This window comes from Mustelus asterias, chromosome 22, assembly GCF_964213995.1.
Source record: "Mustelus asterias chromosome 22, sMusAst1.hap1.1, whole genome shotgun sequence".
In the NCBI taxonomy this organism is placed as follows: Eukaryota; Metazoa; Chordata; class Chondrichthyes; order Carcharhiniformes; family Triakidae; genus Mustelus; species Mustelus asterias.
The window spans coordinates 26,578,622-26,598,524 of record NC_135822.1 but is presented as its reverse complement, the minus strand read 5'-3'; the positions used below and the strand labels follow the sequence as shown (position 1 = coordinate 26,598,524).

Below are 19,903 nucleotides of genomic sequence, written 5' to 3'. Positions count from 1 at the left end.
GGGAGGCCGGCTGTGAGGGACCACTGTGCATGTGCCAATCTCGGCACTGACAGATCAACACAAGCGCAGTGGCCGCTCAGCACTGATTTCAGCCTCTCCAGTTGAAAAACTCCCTGGTTTTTAATGATATTCACGCTAGTGACCTCTGCAGTGCAGAATGTGGGAGATTCTTCTCTGAACTCCCACTGAAAATACCAGCGAGAATTATTCCAGCTTTCACACAAATTCGACACTTAGAATTTTTTTGGGAGAATTCCGGCCAAGAATAGGGCCAAGAAAGGGAATTACAATTTATACTGCATGAGAAAAGAGTGCTGATTGATTGCCAAGTCGACTTAGGCTAAATATATATAGCAAGCAGGAGGAACATGTCCAGGCATTGCACTTTTTTTTGAATTAAGCAGAAACATGGAGGACAGTAGTTCTCTGGTGCATTCTCCATGACAACACCTCGACCTATCAGGGTCAACTTGACAACCAATCAGCACCTTTTTCTCATGCAGCATAAATTGCTCCCCCCTTTGAAATTTGGTATTCTTGCATCTGTCCTGATGGGTGCAAAACAATAACAACTCCAACAACATGTATCTTTCTTCTGCAATAACAGGAATGTATTGTAAAGAAGGAATCAAATGGCGCCTGGCATCACTCAGAATGTTGACGCCAGTTCCCATTTCAATAATTACATTATCAAGCCTTTTCACAAGGATTTCTAAAATATAATGAATCACTTCTAACATTCTCTGCATGTGGTGTGGACCCCACAGGTCACTGTGGATGAGAAAAATCTGCTGGAACTTCCATTATCACCTATAATGGATCGCCCCCACTGCCCCGCAGCCCCCCCCCCCCCCCCACCCCCATCCCAGTGGATAATTAGATAATTACAAATCCCCGAGTGGTTACATGTATGGTATAACAAAGCTCTGCACACAGAAATAACCACTCTCTCTCTGCAGTACGAATAACAAAAGAAGCTATTTGCTGAGAGGTGGTGAAAGGAGAACTGACTAAGCTGGGCTGTGAGGCAACAACTCCAGCATCGATCTGTCCCACACGACCTTTGATGGGTGATTGTAGTGTAGATAATGGAGGCTCCAGTACAAACAGCCTTTCACCGGATACCCATCGGGCTGCATCTTATAGTGGAGCAACGAGGAAGAAGATGCAACTCAGAGAGAGAGAGAGAAAGCACAAACTGGAAAGGCAAAACTCCAATGAGACTCCGCTCCGAGGCACTCTGATTATCTTGTTGTGATGCTGCACTGCTTGATACACTTGCTGGATTGTTTGGGGGATTGAATGTTATAGATTTGGGTAATTCCCCTCCCACCGCAACCAGTAAAAGACAGAGGTACTAGACCTGCCTACCCTCTGACTGGGGATCCCAACAGAGCTAGCCATGCCGCCCAACCTTTCAGATCCAGCCGTGTGTTAATAACTTCTTACCTGCTATTTTTCCAGTTTTACAGCGATCTGGTGCTTAATCCAGGCGGCCCAGAGCTAGATTTGAGTTTCAGGCCAGTTTGCAAAGTTTTAAAGTAAAGCTGATGATGTCTAAGGTGAATGTGAGAGCGTGTGTGTTGGGTATCGGCACCCTGTGGAGGAGGTACTGTTTCGTTAAGCACCCTCAAGGTCCTGCATACCAATTCTTCAAAGTGTGCTGCGGTGTTGGGCTGACAATAACTAGCAGCGCGAGGGTCGGTACAAACCGATCAGTACAAATCAACAGTTCTGCCTACAAAACGGGAAATGCAAAGTCAACCACACACACACACATACGCAAAATGGCTGCCAACCTCCCAGATGCTGTAGTGACGTTTAAATGTGGTGGTAGTCTAGTTTGCCTTCACCTCTTGGCTTTCGGAGTCTGTGAAATGGTCAGTAATGTGGACTGGTAGGCACAATGCAAAAGGCTGTGCGGATTTGGAGTGTTGAAATAGTGGGGGTGAGGGCCAGGGGGACACTTCATCTCTGCAGGACCCAGATTAATGTCTGCTGCCAGTGATCATCTCCCTCCATCCCCCCCATTCTGCCAGCTAGAGTGATCAGTGGCTGGTGCTCAGGTGGCCCAGTACAATGATAGGCAAGGTGTGTGTTCCACTGCTTGGGAAAGAAGCCAAGAGCTTTTGTGCACCAATCTTCAGCCCCTTCAAACGTGAAATCCCTGCTTCAAATATGACAAAGTGCCTTCTTTATGTACATTTATATTTTCATTCTCTTTCTTTCTCTGGCCCATTGGTGATGTTCCCAAGGTGCTGCCTGCTCCATTGCAGATAATACTTTGGATTTCTTTTTCAAGTGGCATTTAATCACTTTGAGTGGGAAAATTCAAAAACACTTCTGCCTCTAATAGTTATTAAACAAAGCGGTGTCCAACTGTTGGCCCCTTGAAGGGGCAACTCTGACCTGACTGCTTTCTTTACCCACTGTCCTGTGCTGAGTCTGGTCCAATTGACTTTACAATTTTCGGACAGTTTTATGAATTGTAAGTCAAGCAGACTTTTTTTTATCCGCAGCAGAACTCATCACAGGAACAGCCAGCCAGAGAAATTACTCTTCGACCTGATAGTTGTCATGTTCTTTCCCCTCCCACTCCTTCCAGCTCTCCTCCTAAAGATGCTGGGATGCAATTCAAAAGTACCGGTCGTCATCTAAATCCTCAATCAAATATCCATGCCTGATGTGCCAACCCCATAGCCCAGTTGTGAGTGATATCAGCACCAAGACCAAACTTAGGGGCGGCACGGTGGCACAGTGGTTAGCATTGCTGCCTCACAGCGCTAGGGGACCCAGGTTCGATTCCAGCCTCGGGTCACTCTCTGCGTGGAGTTTGCACCTTCTCCCCGTGTCTGCATGGGTTTCCTTCGGGTGCTCCGGTTTCCTCCCATAGTCCAAAGATGTGCGGATTAGGTGGATTGGCCATGCTAAATTGTCCCTTAGTGTTCAGGGGGATTAGCAGGGTAAATATGTGGGGTTGCGGGAATAGGGCCAGGGTGGAATTGAGGTTGGTACAGACTCGATGGGCCGAATGGCCTCCTTCTGCACTGTAGGGATTCTATGATCAAACTTGCCTTCACCAAACAGCCACACACCCATTGGCTTTCCAGCTGGAGACCATTGGATAATGATCGGAAACTGGGGAATCTTTTCCACATCACTACCTAGCTTAAGCCCACTGAGGCCAGTCAGATTGGACAGGGGACCCACTGGCACATTGCATGGTGCTTTAGCGCACTGGGTGCTGCCTTCACCCATGGAACTGTTGGGGTGTTGAAATAATTTCTGTTCAACTTCCACCCTCCCGACCATTGTTTCATCTTGCCAACAAGGCTCAGCCAAGATGATCCATCCAGCAGAGTTTTCCCTTGCTCTCCCATCATCCATGAGTATTCTGGTTAGAGCTTCCAACCCCATGAAACGTCCATTTTCCTCCACCCTGAATTCCCCGGGGAACAGGGAAACCTTACACTTTGCTTAACCCACCTGGGGAAGCTGCCTCAGCTTGCAATGGTAACCATCAAATTGGATTGTCAACTTCAGACCTCAAATGGGAAGCCGCATAAGTGTGAGGCCAACACTCTCCATTAGGCCCTCCAGCTATAGTACTGACATTTCAGAGTGATTGACTCCTGATCAGAGGTGGTATTGTGTGTTTTTTGTGAATGCATGCAGTCTTGCATGAGTTTCTCAGTAACTATAGGAGGTGTAAGGACCTTGCTGAATGACTTGGTTTGAAACACATCTAATCTTCATTGGTGATTGTGCTGTAGATGGAGTTGGGAGTCCTGCACGCTTTCCCCCGTTGTAGTTGTCCGTTCCGTACAGAGGTCCCGTTTCAGACCACGCAGGTTTGCCTGGCCGTTCCCAGGGTTTCATCCAACTCCTGTTTTTCTTGCAGGCCAAGCAGTCCTTAGCCACGCTGACCAAGGACGTCCCCAAGCGGCACTCACTGGCGATGCCGAGCGAGAGTATGTTGAATGGGAACCAGGAGTGGGTGACACAGTCGGACCTCCCGCTCACTGCCGCGATCCGGCAGAGCCAGCAGACGCTGTATCACGCGCATCACCACTCGGTAGATAGACAAGGTAAGAGGTCAGAGGTTGAGGAATCTTCATGTTTATCAGTTATGCTCTCTTGTGGTGTTTAAATTTGATGGAATAACAGTGATTGCTTCACTCAGAAAACCACTGATTCCCTTCAGTCAATCCCATGCCGACATATTTTGGACCTTTCCAGATTTACCTTTCATCTAACTATAGCATTTACAGCACAGAATAAGACTATTTGGTGCATTGTTCCTTGCTGGGACTAGCTCTTCAATTAAATCATCGAATCCTCACAGTGCAGAAGGAGGCCATTTGGTCCATCGAGTCCTCCCCGACCACAATCCCATCCAGGCCTTATCCCCATAACGCCATGCATTTATCCTAGCTAGTCCCCCTGACACTCAGGGGCAATCTTGCATGGCCAATCCACCTAACCTGCACATCTTTAGACTGCGGGAGGAAACCGGTGCGCCCGGAGGAAACCTGCACAGACACGGGGAGAATGTGTAGACTCCACACAGACAGTGACCCAAGCTGGGAATCAAACCCAGGTCCTGGCGCTGTAAGACCAGCAGTGCTAACCACTGTGCCACCGTGCTGCCCTTGGTAGTCTATTAGGCTAAAGTAGTCTATTCCAATCCCATATTCCTGTCATCCGCCATGTCCTTCTATATCCTTCCTTTTCAGATACTTACCCACTTTCCTTCTGATTGACACCAAAGCCTACCTCACCTGTGGTGACACATTCCATGTACTAAGAACCTTCTGTATGGAACCAATCCTCGTTTTTCGAGTGATAATCCTGAGTCTGCACCCAAAACATGTCTGACGATACCTGTCAGCAGTGTATTTGATTTCCACAAGCCACTCTGAAGCATTTAGGATGTTATATATAGAGAGAGAGAGAAAAAAACATAGAAACTAGAAGCAGGAGTAGGCCATTCAGCCCTTTGAGCCTGCCCCGCCATTCATTTTGACCATGGCTGATACGAAGGCTTCAGACAGACATGTGGGAGTGGGCGAGGGGGGTCACAGCTCCGAGAGGACACTGATTTTCCTCAGCAAGTGAAGACACGTGAACTGGGATCCCAAAAACAAGCTGCAAGTCAGCCCGCACTTAATTGTTACTTGTTGAAGCCCCGCAATTAGATTCCAGTAACTCTCACCAGGGTACACCTCATTCCTTTTGTATTGGTATTGTAAGATACTGGAGGCTCGCAGTCTGCCTTGATCTCAAAGGGTTCAAACAGATGGGGAAACACAGTGAATGTTGGTGAACCTGGCGTGAAATCGTTCTGAATATATGAACATACACAACTGGCCAAAATGATCTCCTTCCGTACACTAAATGACTCGATGACAAATGCAATGAATGTCGAACAGTTAATGAGTAAATCTGATGTTTGAGAAGATTGGTCCTTTAAATTTACTAAGGAGGCTTTGCATTATGTGCAATATATTGGGATAGACTTACCTGGTGTGTGTGAGCCCACAACACAATATTGTTCACAATTCATCACTAACTCATGAGACTCGTTCTTACGGGCAGTGAGTAGTTGGTGTAATAAAGGGAATTGCCACATTCTGCACAAGGTGCCATTGAGTCTCGGGTTATTGTTCAACAGTGTGAGGCTGCTTTACTCTGTAACTTCCACTCCAGAGCTAGGTGGGCAGTGCATGGAAAGCCAGTAAAGAAGGAGCTTTAGCCAATGCTGGGAGTGATTAGTGTGTGTTGCCAGGCTCTTTCAACATGGGGGAGCATTAGAACCAAGTCTGACCCTGTCCTCCTCGGTGCAACGAGAGCGATCAGAGGTAAAAGTCTGAAAGTCTGGAGAAGTTCAGGTACAGCTGTAGAGTTTCATTGTCTCCCCAAGAGTGATCAATTAACTAAACACTAAGTGGGGTTTGAACATGGGGAATTTCTCTTGGTGCTGCAGCACTTGGTATGTTTATCCCCTCAACCAACGGAGTGGTCCGGGGTGGGGGCAGTTCCTTCTTGTTCTGCTTTCTTTGAGAAACCCTTTGACCTGAAGCTTCCCTCCCGTTGCCAAACCGTACTGAAGTCTAGCTGTCTTCCGCTGAGGAAGAGCAGGCCGATGTGACTTTAGTTCAGTTGAGTTTAGAGGTGAGAAATTACGCACTGGTCAACCTTTATGCTTAATCTTTACACAGGAGTGCGAGTCAGTCCATGTCACTCAAGGCAACCGTCCATCATCTCAGACGCCTCGGTGCTTGAGGGTGAAAGGTCGTCCACACCGAGCGACATCAACTCACCGCGACACCGGACACACTCGCTCTGTAATGTAAGAAACACTTTGTGGGGTCGCTGACCTGTTCTACATTCAGTAACTGGGTAACTCTCTGACCACACGTACAGTAACTCGTGGCAAAGGTATCAGGGCACCCAGTTCACCACGTTCCCAGTTTTGTAATAAATGAAGGAAAGTTGGGAGCTGTGTGTGTTTCGATAGGTTCCTCACTGGCAGTGTCAGCTCACTCTGCTTGCCCCCGAAGTCTTGAAGGTTCACACTCTGAAACTTGGTGAGGGGAGCAGCTCTTGCTCAATGTTTATGGGCCCCAGCTTCCTCCTCTCCTGTGGACTTCTGCCGGTTGACGTAGACCTTTTTCCCTCCGCTGGCTAACACCTTGCTGCCAGCCTGATCGTTTCCGAGGAGGAAGTCGCTGGTATTTCAGTGGCAATTCCTACAGGGCCTGAAACGAGGTTGGGCACAATGTAGGTGGACGCTATGGAGGGGTGCAGACACAGAGGGCCCCAAGATAGATTTCCACTTTGCGGAAGAACATAATAGGAGTAGCAGTAGACCATTCGGCCCTTTGGGCCTGTTCTGCCATTCAATCTGATTGTAGCCATGATGTGAAGATGGCGTTGGACTGGGGTGGGCACAGTAAGAAATCTCACAACAACAGATTAAAGAACTAGGAGCAGGAGTAGGCCATTCAGCCCCTCGTACCTGCTCCGCCATTCAATAAGATCATGGCTGATGTTTTTTGTGGACTCAGCTCCACTTACCCGCCCGCTCACCATAACCCTTAATTCCTTTACTGTTCAAACATTTATCTATCCTTGCCTCAAAAACATTCAATGAGGTAGCCTCAACTGCTTCAATGGGCAGGAATTCCACAGATTCACAACCCTTTGAGTGAAGAAGTTCCTCCTCAACTCAGTCCTAAATCTGCCTCCCCTTATTTTGAGGCCATGCCCCCTATTTCTAGTTTTACCCGCCAGTGGAAACAACTTCCCTGCTTCTATCTTATCTATTCCCTTCATAATCTTATATGTTTCTATAAGATCTCCCCTCATTCTTCTCAATTCCAATGAGTCTACTCAGTCTCTCCTCATAAGCCAACCCTCTCAACTCCGGAATCAACCTAGTGAATCTCCTCTGCACCCCCTCCAGTGCCAGTATATCCTTTCTCAAGTAAGGAGACCAAAGCTGTACACAGTACTCCAGGTGTGGCCTCACCAGCACCAACAGTTTCTGGTTTAAGCACCATGGGGTTATTAGTTCCGGCTTCCTGACACAAAGGAGGTTGCTTTTGGCGTTGGACAAAAGAGTAAAATGGGCGATATTGGATCCGCCTTTCTAGGTGATGTCATGGAGATAAAAACGGGGGAATGATGTAAAACAGGGTGTCTGGCCCTTCTTACACAGTCACGGGATGGTTAGTGATTGGACTTCTCTTCTCCAGAGGGCACTAGAGGCCAGGCCATTGAATATGTTCAAGGTTTGGACAATTGAATTAGAGTTTTAAAAAATCGACAAGGGAGTCGAGGATTTTGGTGGAGCAGGCAGGAGGGAAAGTGGAGCTAAGAACACAATCAGATTGAATGGCAGATCAGGCCCGATGGGCCAAATGGTCTGCTGCTACTCCTATTATGTTCTTCCGCAAAGTCGAAATCTACCTTCAGGCCCTCTGTGTCTGCACCCCTGGCAGCAAGGTGTTAGCCCGCGGAGGGAAAGAGGCTAATGTAAACCAGCAGATATCCACAGGAGAGGAGGAAGTTAGGGCACGCACAGGGGCCCTACAGGATGAAATAGCATTGAGCAAGAGCTTCTCAAATCTCGCGAAGCCAGGCCAGTGAAGTTAGAAATGGCCAATAGAATTTAAAATAGACATTTGGAACATGCCAGAATTAAACAGGGACCTGAGAAGTCCCAGAGCAGGAGAGGAGATCATGAGAGAGATGCCCCACATAGTCGAAGAGCCTAAAGGTAAGCAAGTTCTTAGACCAGGAATGGGAAAGTTTAAGGAATTGCCTGAAGTATTGCTGGCAGAACGTTATAGAACATTATAGAACTTTGGTGAGGCCACATCTGGAGCACTGTGTGCAGTTCTGGTCGCCACATTATAGGAAGGATGTGATTGCACTGGAGGGAGTGCAGAGGAGATTCACCAGGATGTTGCCTGGGATGGAACATTTAAGTTATGAAGGGAGGTTGGATAGGAGTGGGTTGGTTTCTTTGGAGCAGAGAAAACTGAGAGGTGACCTGATTGAGGTGTTCAAGATTATGCGGGGGCGTGGACAGGGGAAATAGGGAGCAGCTGTTCCCCTTAGTTGAAGGGTCAGTCATGAAGGGACACAAATTCAAGGTGAGGGGCAGGAGGTTTAGGGGGGGATGTGAGGGAAAACTTTTTTTACCCAGAGGGTGGTAACGGTCTGGAATGCGCTGCCTGGGAGGGTGGTAGATGCGGGTTTCCTCACATCCTTTAAAAAGTACCTGGATGAGCACTTGGCACATCAGAACATTCAAGGATATGGACCAAGTGCTGTTAGGTTGGATTAAGTAGGTAGGTCAGGTGTTTCTCATGTGTCAGTGCAGACTCGATGGGCCGAAGGGCCTCTTCTACACTGTATGATTCTGTACTGCAACATCTCAATCTGCTGTTTACCATCCTACAGGCGGCATGGTGGCACAGTGGTTAGCACTGCTGCCTCACAGCACCAGAGACCTGGGTTCGATTCCCGGCTTGGGTCACTGTCATGTTCTCCCCGTGTCTGCGTGTCTCCCCGTGTTTCCTCCCACAGCCCGAAAGATGTGCTGGTTAGGGTGCATTGGCCATGCTAAATTCTCCCCTAGTGTACCCGAACAGGCGCCGGAATGTGGCGACTAGGGCATTTTCACAGTAACTTCATTGCAGTGTTGATGTAAGCCTACTTGTGAAATCATAGAAACCCTACAGCACAGAAAGAGGCCATTCGGCCCATCGAGTCTGCACCTACCACAATCCCACCCAGGCCCTACCCCCATATCCCTACATATTTACCCACTAATCCCTCTAACCTACGCATCTCAGGACACTAAGGGCAATTTTTTAGCATGGCCAAACAACCTAACCCGCACATCTTTGGACTCTGGGAGGAAACCGGAGCACCCGGAGGAAACCCACGCAGACATGGGGAGAATGTGCAAACTCCACACAGACAGTGACCCAAGCCGGGAATCGAACCCAGGTCCCTGGAGCTGTGAAGCAGCAGTGCTAACCACTGTGCTACCGTGCCGCCCACAATAATGTGACTAATAAATAAACTTTAACTTTTACGAGCAACCTCACAGAAAGGGGGCTTTGCCCAGATTCAATCCCTGATCCTATTTGCATTGCTTAGGCTGGAACCTGCCTGCAACATTGATTCATTTGTGTGTGCCTTGTCTCATCGTGTGAAGTCAACCCCACTGGAAAAGTGAATCATGCAGCATTGATTTTCAGCCCACTGTTCTCTGTGAAGGAATGCCTCAATGGACTTTGATTCTATACTTTGAATCCACATGAAATAATAATTGTGCTGCTCTGTGATCTCTGCACCGTAAAGGTTTTTCTCTATCCCTTTTTTACTGAATGAATGCAAAGGAGGTGATGTTGCAACCCTCCTGCGACATTTTGAGTGTGTGCAAATAAACTAACCCTCTGAGTTCATCCTATCTCGAGTTTGCTGCGGGGTTATTAATAGAAAATTGGATCGCACCAAAACTGAAGGGTTGGAGAATACACCACCGCTTAGAAAGGGGGAAGGAAATTAAAAGCCACCTTTCTGTTTATCCAGGAGTGATGAGAGGAGAGATTTCTGCTGCTTCAGTTAACCTCCCCCTCCTGTTCGCACCGTCAGTCTGGGTAAATTTGAACATGTTCTTGCAAAAGTCGTCTCTCTCACTCCCTGGCAGCTTTTTAATGCTCTTTAATTCTTTGCTGCTAGTGTGGGTTTTTGAAGGATTGTAGAGCGGGACTAGTCAGTCATCAGAATATCTCTCCCCCCCCCCCCCCAATCCCCAACAGTCTACCCACTCTCGAGCAGTAGTGCACCCCACTCACAGCTCTTTTGCTGCTAGCTGTGAAAAGGAGCTCAAGCTGCTCAGACCAGGAAACTATCAGATTCAATCCTTGGTCTGCGCCAGATCAGCTACTCATAGAAACTAGAAGCAGGAGTAGGCCATTCGGCCCTTCAAGCCTGCTCTGCCAGTAGTTTTGCTCATGGCTGATCATCAGATTCAATATCCTGATCCCGCCCCCCCCCCTCCCCATATCCCTTGACTCCTTTAGCCCCAAGAGCTATATCTAATTCTTCTTGAAATCAGACAATGTTTTGGCCTCAACTACTTTCTGTGGTAGTGAATTCCACACATTCACCACTCTCTGGCTGAAAATATTTCTCCTCATCTCAGTCCTAAAAGGTTTACCCCTTATCCTCAAACTATGACCCCTAGTTCTGGACTCCCCCCACCATCGGGAACATTCTTTCTGAATCTACCCTGTCTGATCCTGTTAGAATTTTATAAGTTTCTATGAGATCCCCTCTCACTCTTCTAAACTCCAGTGAATACAATTCTGACATAGTCTCTCCTCATATGACAGACCTGCCATCCCAGGAATCAGCCTGGTTAAACTTCGCTGCACTCCCTCCATAGCAAGGACATCCTTCCTCAGATAAGGATACCAAAACTGCACACAATACTCCAGGTGTGGCCTCACCAACGCCCTGTACAATTGCAGTATATTCCTACACCCGCAGCCAGGGTAGCAGTTGTAGAGGGCGTAATGTTGGGCCTGATTCCCACCCTTATCTCAGGAACATCATCAGCCGGGGCTTCCCCTTCCTGCTCACCAGCGAGCCCTCATGGACAACGGGCAAGGACAGAAATGGGTTTGGTTGCCTTGGCTGAATAGCCCCCTGGCACATGCCAACTTGACTGCGGTCCCGACGGGCGATTAAAACCCCACCTGCAGGGGAGGGAGGAGGAGAGGAAGTTCACCCCTTTTTTTTTTTGTCTCCCCACACGCAAAAGCCGGAACATAAAAAGCAACAAGTGAATGTTTCTGTTTTAATTATCCAGTCTCTCGAAGACCTAGAAGAACAAAAGAGGAAGAAGAAGAAAGAGAAGCTGGTGTTTGGTTCCATTTCGCGGGTGTTTGCCAGGGGCAAGCAACGGAAATCTCTGGATCCCGGCCTCTTTGATGGTACATCTACAGATTATTACGTAGAGGAAGATGCAGATTGGTGATAAACAGCCATCCACTCACAACCTTTGCGTGCGCGTGTGTGTGTGTGTGTATGCATGTGTGCGTACTCATGTGTGTTTGTGTGCCTGTGCGCGCTTGTTGGGGGCGTGTGTGTGTTTGCGTGTGCAAGAGCGTGTGTGTGTGTAGGTCTTTCTGTTTTTAAACTTAAGAAATATGTGAGCCCTGGGGCTGGTCCAGTGCACTCTGTAATTAATGTGTATATATATATATACATAGATATATATATAAATCTGTGTGGATAATGTCACCTGTGAACCTGTGGAGGGACACGGCTGTGTTTTAATCTGACTGAGACTGGAACCCTGAAGGACAGCTGTGTACTGTAATTGTAAATAACTGCAATCGTGCACTTTGTGCTTCTCTGTAAGGTATTTTCTCCTGTTTGTTATTCCCATGTCCCAGTGTGTGTGTGTGTGTTGTGTTCCATCGGTTTGACAATTTGACAGAACCTCCTCATTTCAACTGGGCATGCTCAAGATCTCCATTTCCTTAACTCCCCCCCGCCCCCTCCGTACGCCCCAAGCTCAGCTTGCAAATCATACAATGGACCATTTGTGTGTTGAATGTATCTTTGACCCATCCCATTCATTGGCTGAGCATACACTGTGTAGATTAATGAGATGGTTCCGTTAAAGAGACCTTGTCCTAGCTTTGTGGTCTACAGCCTGTCAGATCTTTAGTGGTCACCAATTGACTCGAAGAAAGCAACTGTAAACTTACGGGGATCAGGAGTGGTGTAGACTCTTTTTTAAGGATTTAGACCCAGGGAAGGGGTGACCGTGAGCCCTCATCACAGTGTGAGACTGTCGCACACAGATATCAGAGATCTCACTGCAAAATAGCTCCAAGCAGCTTAGCGTCTAACACACTTCTGTTCCCTAAACCATCAGCAGAATGTCCTTTATCGATGTTTCTTGTGTGGGTCAGGGGCTGAGGAATTCCACTGAACACTTACAATCCAGGGTTAAGGCACTAACGATCATGATGGGATCCCAGGATTTACGTGGGGTGACTGGTGTGTATCAATTGCCATTTCTACTGGTTGGTGGTATTAAGATAGAAACACAGACGGTAGGAGCAGGAGGAGGCCATTTGGCCCTTCGAGCCTGCTCCGCCATTCAGTAAGATCATGGCTGATCATCCAACTCAATAGCCTAATCCTGCATTTGCCCCACAACCTTTGATGCCATTTGCCCCAAGTACTGGACATCCCGCCTAAAACCTTCTTCCCACTAATAGTTTGCCACTTCAGTTTCCGTTCCAGTTCAGTGTTGGGATTTGCATTGTAGCCCACTCGATATTGAGACACAACTCTCCTGGGAATCCTACATTCGTCTTGATTTCTTGACCTGGCATTGAAAGATACTCTGGGCAGACTTTTCCAGCCCCTCCAGCTAGTGGGATTTTCCAGTCCTGTCCGCCAAAGTCAACGGACTTCTGAATGGTTGCCGCATTTCCCGGACCCTGCCCTGGCTGTGACGAGTCTGTAAAATTCCGCCCTTTGTGTTTTATGGTGAAATTTGGGGTGCAGGAATGTTCTTTTTATAACAAATCCTCCGCCCCCAATCATGTTAAACAAGACTTCCTCAGACACCGAGCACTGATCCTCACAGCTGTCACCTAGTGCTTCTGCAAGGTACATATTTGAGACCCGAAGTGATGCCCCCACTGTGGGCAAGTCGCTGAACTCCACTTAGTGTGTCCCCACACACAGTGACAGGACCAAGGTGAGGAACTCATTGTGAGGAGAATTGTATGATTAAATGCGCATTTGCTTAATCTGTCTCCCTTTGAAATCTAATGTTATCATAAGTTCTATAGCCCTGATCAGGGTTAAATACAGGAGCCACCACCACACTGTCCCCTCCACAACTATAAAGAGACTGATCGGTAATCGCCGAGTTATCACAGTGGCTTGCTGTGAATCGACAGTCACTCAGATCTGTTCATAACTCATTGGGAGACTGGACACATTCGAAACCTTGCTTCGAAATTTCTTGCTACGTACGTGTACCGTCTAACAGGTTAGGTTGATTGGCCACGCTAAATTGCCCCTTAATGTCAGGGGAACTAGCAGGGTAAATACGTGGGGTACGTAACGGGGCCTGAGTGGGATTGTTGGTGCAGGCTCGATGGGCCAAATGGCCTCCTTCTGCAGTGTAGGGTTTCTATGAGGGGATGGAAGGAGTTTGAGAGATCACCGAGGGAGGACATTGCCAGGATTTAAAGATACACATAGCCCTGGGTGTTTTGTTGTTTGTGGAATTGCAGTAATCCGTGAAAAGGGAGCTTTCCGATCTGCCAAGCTGGAAGGAATGGGCCAGTTGCTTCCAAGGCACTGGTAACAGTGAGATAGATCTCTGCATCTGTCACTGCTGTCAGTTCTCAATGCACTGCAGAGAAACCATCGGCTACTTAAACCCTTCCAAAATCCAAATCATTCAAGGTTAAAAATGAATAAATTCGAGATCTTTTAAAAAATCTGTGAATATCTAGGTGTTGCAATACAGATCCGTATTGCTGGGGAAAACCTGTTCCAAATATTCCACGTCTATAGACCAAGCCAAGGGACACGGTCTCTTTGAAAGATTGTCAAACTGCGAGTAATGTCAAACTAACACACCACCATCGTATGGGGAGCTGTTGAAATACAACCCTCCATCTTGCTTTGCAAAGGGAGCTGTCAGAATTGGAGAGCTGGTGACATCTCTCCATGTTGGAAGAGCAGCTGCAGGCTGAACCCGCATGGGATGTTGGACATTTTTTTTTTGTAAGTCTTGTGTTTTATTTTCTAAGGAGACGGTTTTCATTCCTGTTGAGATGTTTTGCCGGACTTGCAAGTTACTTTCAACTCTGCTCTGCCTCGAGAGGCCTGGGTTCAACTCAAGGCGGTCGTTCCCTCAACCACGGGAAGTAGAGAAGATCTGGGGAGGGACGGGACCCTCGCCCCTCCGCCCCCACCCCATCCTCCCAATGAATTGTCAGGTGGGAAAGAAAGGTTTCCGGCCCCATGGGTTGTGGGAAGAAGGGTCAGTTCACATGCTCCATGTAAAGGGGAGTGGTCTCCTGCCCCAGTTCTGAGAGAGACTGGACAGAGACTGAAGGGGATATGGAGTTACCCATCTCCACGCTCATAAGGTGAAGTGCATTAATACACTGAGATGGTTCCCTCTCGGCCACCAAAAGCCCTCCCCCTCCCCCTATTCTCTGGTCAAGCAACTCAAAAGGAAAAATCGCTTGGGAGTAAAGTGATCACACATTAACCCAAAACCCATCGGAAGCACTGTGCAGATTTCTCTGAGCCCAGTGCCTGCGTGTGATGTGAGGCAGCGAACTGGGGGTTTGAAATGACTTGCAAGCTTGACATCTTTTTAAAAGCATTCCCATTCTCTCGGGGCCTTTTTTGGGTTTTTTTTTTGTAAATTAGGTAAAATAAATGCGACCGATACGGAAAGAAAATGGATTTATTTAAGAAACTAAATAGAAGATTTATGCTGGGCAAGTTTAGAGTCAAATTGTTTTTATCCCCACACTGTGAATGCTACCAAAAACTCAGCAGTGGGCTTCAATTGCAAGCAAATTAAAATAAAACCTATTTTAAAATAAATGGCACCTTCTCTCTGTGGTTTCCTCTATCGAGGTGTAAGTCACTGTGGCAGAGCGGCTCACAGGCTGAAACAGGAAAGTGTCTGGCTTCAGGTGTTGTTTACTTTGTGCAACAGGTTTCCCCCCCCCCCCCCCCCCCCCCAGGTTTGTCTGCTGGAGAAATCTAGGGATTCTCCCTCCCACTGGGGCCGAGCTGGTTATGGGGCGGCCCTCTAAAGATCTTCAGGAGAAATGAAAGAGTCGCGATGAAGTGACCAGCGATAAAATTGGCGAAGCAGAAACTAGAAGGCCCACGTTTAAAATAATCCTGAAAATTATCTATGGCGTGGAGATGCCGGCGTTGGACTGGGGGTGGGGCACAGTAAGTAGTCTCACAACACCAGGTTTATTTGGTCCAACAGGTTTATTTGGTAAACCACTTGATCACCTGATGAAGGGGCGGCGCTCCGAAAGCTCGTGCTACCAAATAAACCAGCTGGACTTTAACCCTGGTGTTGTGAGACTTCTTAGTGAAAATAATCAAAGAAGAGGTTAGAACAGTATCCCCCCGCCCCCCCCCCCCCCCGCCCCGTCACCCACCCCAACAGGGTGGTAGTTGGAAAATGGCATTCTCCATCATGAACTGCTGTCCAACCAAAGTCCATTTAAAAGATATACATGTTGAAAAAGAGTATGAGGATTAGACTGAGAAACCATGTGGAGAAAGACACTAGGACAGATTTTCTGAGCCATGTGGCTTGTTTCTCTGCCAGAACATTCTACAATGCTGCAAAGGGGCTGATGAATCTTGGGTACAGTTCCAAAAGCATCAGCGCCCTCTGGCACTTTGTCTAAATCAACATTGTGTACCTTTAGGCGGAGCGTCACTGCTGATTCTGGTCCCGTCCTCACCCACTGTCCACACAATCACAGATTACTGGATAGTGATCAGGAGCAGAAACCTTGTCTAATATTATTTCCCTCCCCCCCCCACACCCCAACTCCCAGTTCAGAGTCTATTGAAATTATTCAGAGCTTCCAACTTGGTTAGCGGCTGTGTTAACTTACCGCGAGAGAGGAATTTTGTACAAGTAAATTACACATTCGTACAATAAGTGTGTCCAAACGCTGCAACAGAAAATTCCACCAATTGTTTTAAATTCTTTCATGGCATGTGGGTATCACTGTCTGGGCCAGCATTTGTTGTCCTTCCCTAATTTCCCTTGAACTGCACGGCTTGCTTGGCCATTTCAGTTGAGAGTCAACCACATTGCAGTGGGCCTGGAGTCACATTTAGGCCAGGCCAGATATGGACGGCAGATTTCCTTCCCTAAAGGGGATATTAGTGAACCAGGTGGGTTTTCATGACAATTGACAGTGGTTTCAGGGTCATCTAATTACAGATTTATTTTTGAAACCAGGCTTTGTGAGGCAGACAGGGAGTTTATTCTCCAATCTCACTTACCGCGGGCAATAATGAACCGTAACTTTTCCCATTGTAAGAAAACCACAGAGATAGATTCCTCATGATTTCCGGCAGATCGTAAGTGGAACCTGCTCAATCCTCAGCAAATACCCCCATGAGTGGATAGCGGCAAGGGCAGGTACGCCCCCATCCTTCTAAAGGGACCTTGTAAGGCCGGCCTGCAGTCGCTGGGACTCACCTTTAACTTGTGCTCTAAATTCTCACTGCTAAAACCTTGCTGAATGGATGAGGTGTACATTCAGATAGGTGCTGACTCATTTGTGGCTCTTGATTCTGGGGATTTGTGTGGGTGTAGGTTTCCTTCAACCTTTAACCTGGATGAAGGTTTGCACGGGCAAGGTTTCCGAGACATTCAGTGAGAAGAATCTCAATAACATCACTCTTTGTAAATCAGGGTTATGAAGCCAGAAACTGAACAGGATTTAGATGAGGAAGGGGACAGTGCAGCTATTTAACATGCATTGTAAGTTCACAAGAGCTGTGAATTATAATGGGAACATTAAACCAAGGGTAGCCCATGCAGCTTCTCGAGCTTCTCCCACTCTGACTACAGTTTAAAGTTTATTTATCAGTGTCGGACAAGCAGGCTTACATTAACACTGCAATGAAGTTACTGTGAAAATACCCTAGTCGCCACACTCCTGTTCGGGTACCCTGAGGGAGAATTTAGCATGGCCAATGCACCTAACCAGCACGTCTTTCAGACTGTGAGAGGAAACCAGAGCACCCGGAGGAAACCCACACAGACACGGAGGGGGGAACGCACAGACTCTGCACAGACAGTGACCCAAGCTGGGAATTGAACTCAGGTCCCTGGTGCTGTGAGGCAGCAGTGCTAACCACTGTGCCAACGTGCTGCCCAGCTTGGTGCCAAGATCCCTTACCTCACAGATCAATGTCGTCTTGAAAGCTTCAACTGTCCTTGCAACCTCAGCTTTCTGAGGGCGGGTGTTCCAGATTTCTGTGAGAGAGTGCGTTCTGCATTTGCTTCTCAATGTCCGGCCTCTCATTCTATGATTGTGCCCCTTTGTCAATCTCTTCCATGCTGATTTCTTTTGGTTGTGATCTGATGTTCCATTCTCTCTGTTGCTTCAGTGTGCTGCTCCCCAACACCCACACTCACAGCAGTCAACATAGGCAATCTCTCACATTGAACTGCGCTGCCCCAATCTGCATTAGAGACCTCTACAATGCACTCTCGGATACAACCGTGTAGCTATTCCGATAATTGCCGCTGGTTGAAGTACCCATTAGCTTCCCAGTTCCTGCTTTGTCTCCCAGAAGCCACTTATCCGAGAGTTCCCTTTCAGTTGGAGGATTGGATCTTCGAGTGGAGTGGGGTCCATTTGACCATCTGGCGACCCCCCCCCCCCCCCAAACAGAATTAGCAATCGCTCTTGCAACACATTCTGCTCCTCGAATATCACAACAGTGCGATTTATTTTTACTTTTATTGGTGCTGTTTTTGAAGCCACTCACATCTGAATCATCAAGAGCCCAAAGGCCTGGGCCAATGTTTAGGCCTCTACGTGATTCAGTGGCTGACACTGGCTACTGAACCGCAAGGGTTAGAATCTTGCTACAGGACGCGAGCATAAAATCTAAGCTGACATTCGACCGCACTGCTGACTTTTGAAGGACGATAGATTAAAGCGAGGCTCCACCTCTATGACCTGCTGGTCAGGTGGAGGTTAAAGGTCAGTGTGGTAATCGCCAAAGATGAGCAGGAAGCTCTCTTGGTGTCCTGGCGGAGATTTCCTCCTTCAACATTTACTCCTTTGACCAACATTGCCAAGAGCAAATTCACCGATCTTTTTGTTGCCATTGCTGTTTGTGAAATTTTATCATAGAATCCCTACAATGCAGAAAGAGGCCATTCGGCCCATCGAGCCTGCACCGACAACAATCCCACCCAGGCCCTATCCCCGTAACCCCACGTATTTACCCTGCTAATCCCCCTGACATTAAGGGGCCATTTAGCATGGCCAATCCACCTAACCCGCACATCTTTGGACTGTGGGAGGAAACCGGGGCACCCGGAGGAAACCCACGCAGACACGGGGAGAATGTGCACAGACAGTGACCCAAGGCTGGAATTGAACCCGGGTCTCTGGCTCTGTGAGGCAGCAGTGCTGACCCACTGTGCCATCGTGCCGCCCTTTTATACATTTTATACATGAAATGTCTGCTGCATCTACACAACAACAGTGCCTCCACCTCAAAAATGATTCATTGGTTGTAAAGGGCTTGGAGATATTGGTGAGAGGTGATGAGGTTCTATGTTAATACAAGTCCTTTCTTTTTGATGCTCTTAATATACCCCTGCCATTAAAGCTTTAGGAACCTCGCCTTTTGACAATTGAAAGTGGTGAAGGTTTAAAGCGGGAGAGCTCTTGTAGACAGTTGGCACAAATTGCAGACAAGTGTTGCCGCACTGCCCGATGTCTAAGGCAGTGACTTGTTTCAAGTTCTTTCATCTGTATGTTTGCTTAAAGCTGGCCGCTGAGGCCCAGCATTATAATCGTTGGCTGTTATGTCTGATTTGAACATTTGTACTAATTAACAGCGTGTTCCGATAGCACGCTGTCTCCATTCCAAGCCTCAGGAGCAATGTTCCCGAGCTCTGCTCAGCTTATTCATGGGAGCGATTTCCACTTTCATTAAAAATGTAGCACAGGCCTTTGAGATATTGAGTGGGGAGATAACATTTTAGATCTCCCACTACTGCACGCCAGATATAAAAACTCTGCTAAAGCCTGATTCCTTCAATCTGTGAAAGTACTTGACCCTTTAAACATTGGTGAAGATGATTGTTTGTGGAGCCCCGGGGGGGCCGGGGGAGGTGGAGTTGGGAGTTTTCAAAGAATTTTCTACTCATCAAAGCGAAACTGATGCTTGTTCTGGTGAATGCAGCCGTTCCAATTGTGGATATTCAATGTCCGTATCATTGGATAGCAAGGCTTATCATGTTGCCTCTTCGGCAGTGCCTGTATGTTCTTTAACATTACCCCATTCCAACTTTTTAAAAACATAAGATTTCTGTTTCCTGATGATTCCCCCAGCATCGTAATCCGATATGAATATTGCATGCAAGCAGCCCAGAATAGCACGTCCAGAGATATTGCCACCAGTGCTATACTAATTGAAAGGTCTGTAATTTTGCAGAGGTGAGAAGCAGATTAGCTCCTTTCCCATGAGTGAGAGAGTCAGTGGGCTGCTCAGGCTGGCTCATGTCTTCTCATTTCCT

At 47.6% G+C, this 19,903-nt stretch overlaps 1 protein-coding gene across 1 annotated transcript in view; it reads left to right on the top strand.

Moving 5' to 3' along the window:
* LOC144510264 (kazrin-like) overlaps positions 1–19,903 on the top strand; it is a 139,087-nt gene that overhangs the window by 17,091 nt on the left and 102,093 nt on the right. Inside the window, exons 4-6 of the mRNA XM_078239759.1 lie at positions 3,902–4,088; positions 6,222–6,352; positions 11,399–11,522. Coding sequence (XP_078095885.1) covers positions 3,902–4,088; positions 6,222–6,352; positions 11,399–11,522 — 442 coding nt within the window. The remainder of the gene's footprint in view (positions 1–3,901; positions 4,089–6,221; positions 6,353–11,398; positions 11,523–19,903) is intronic.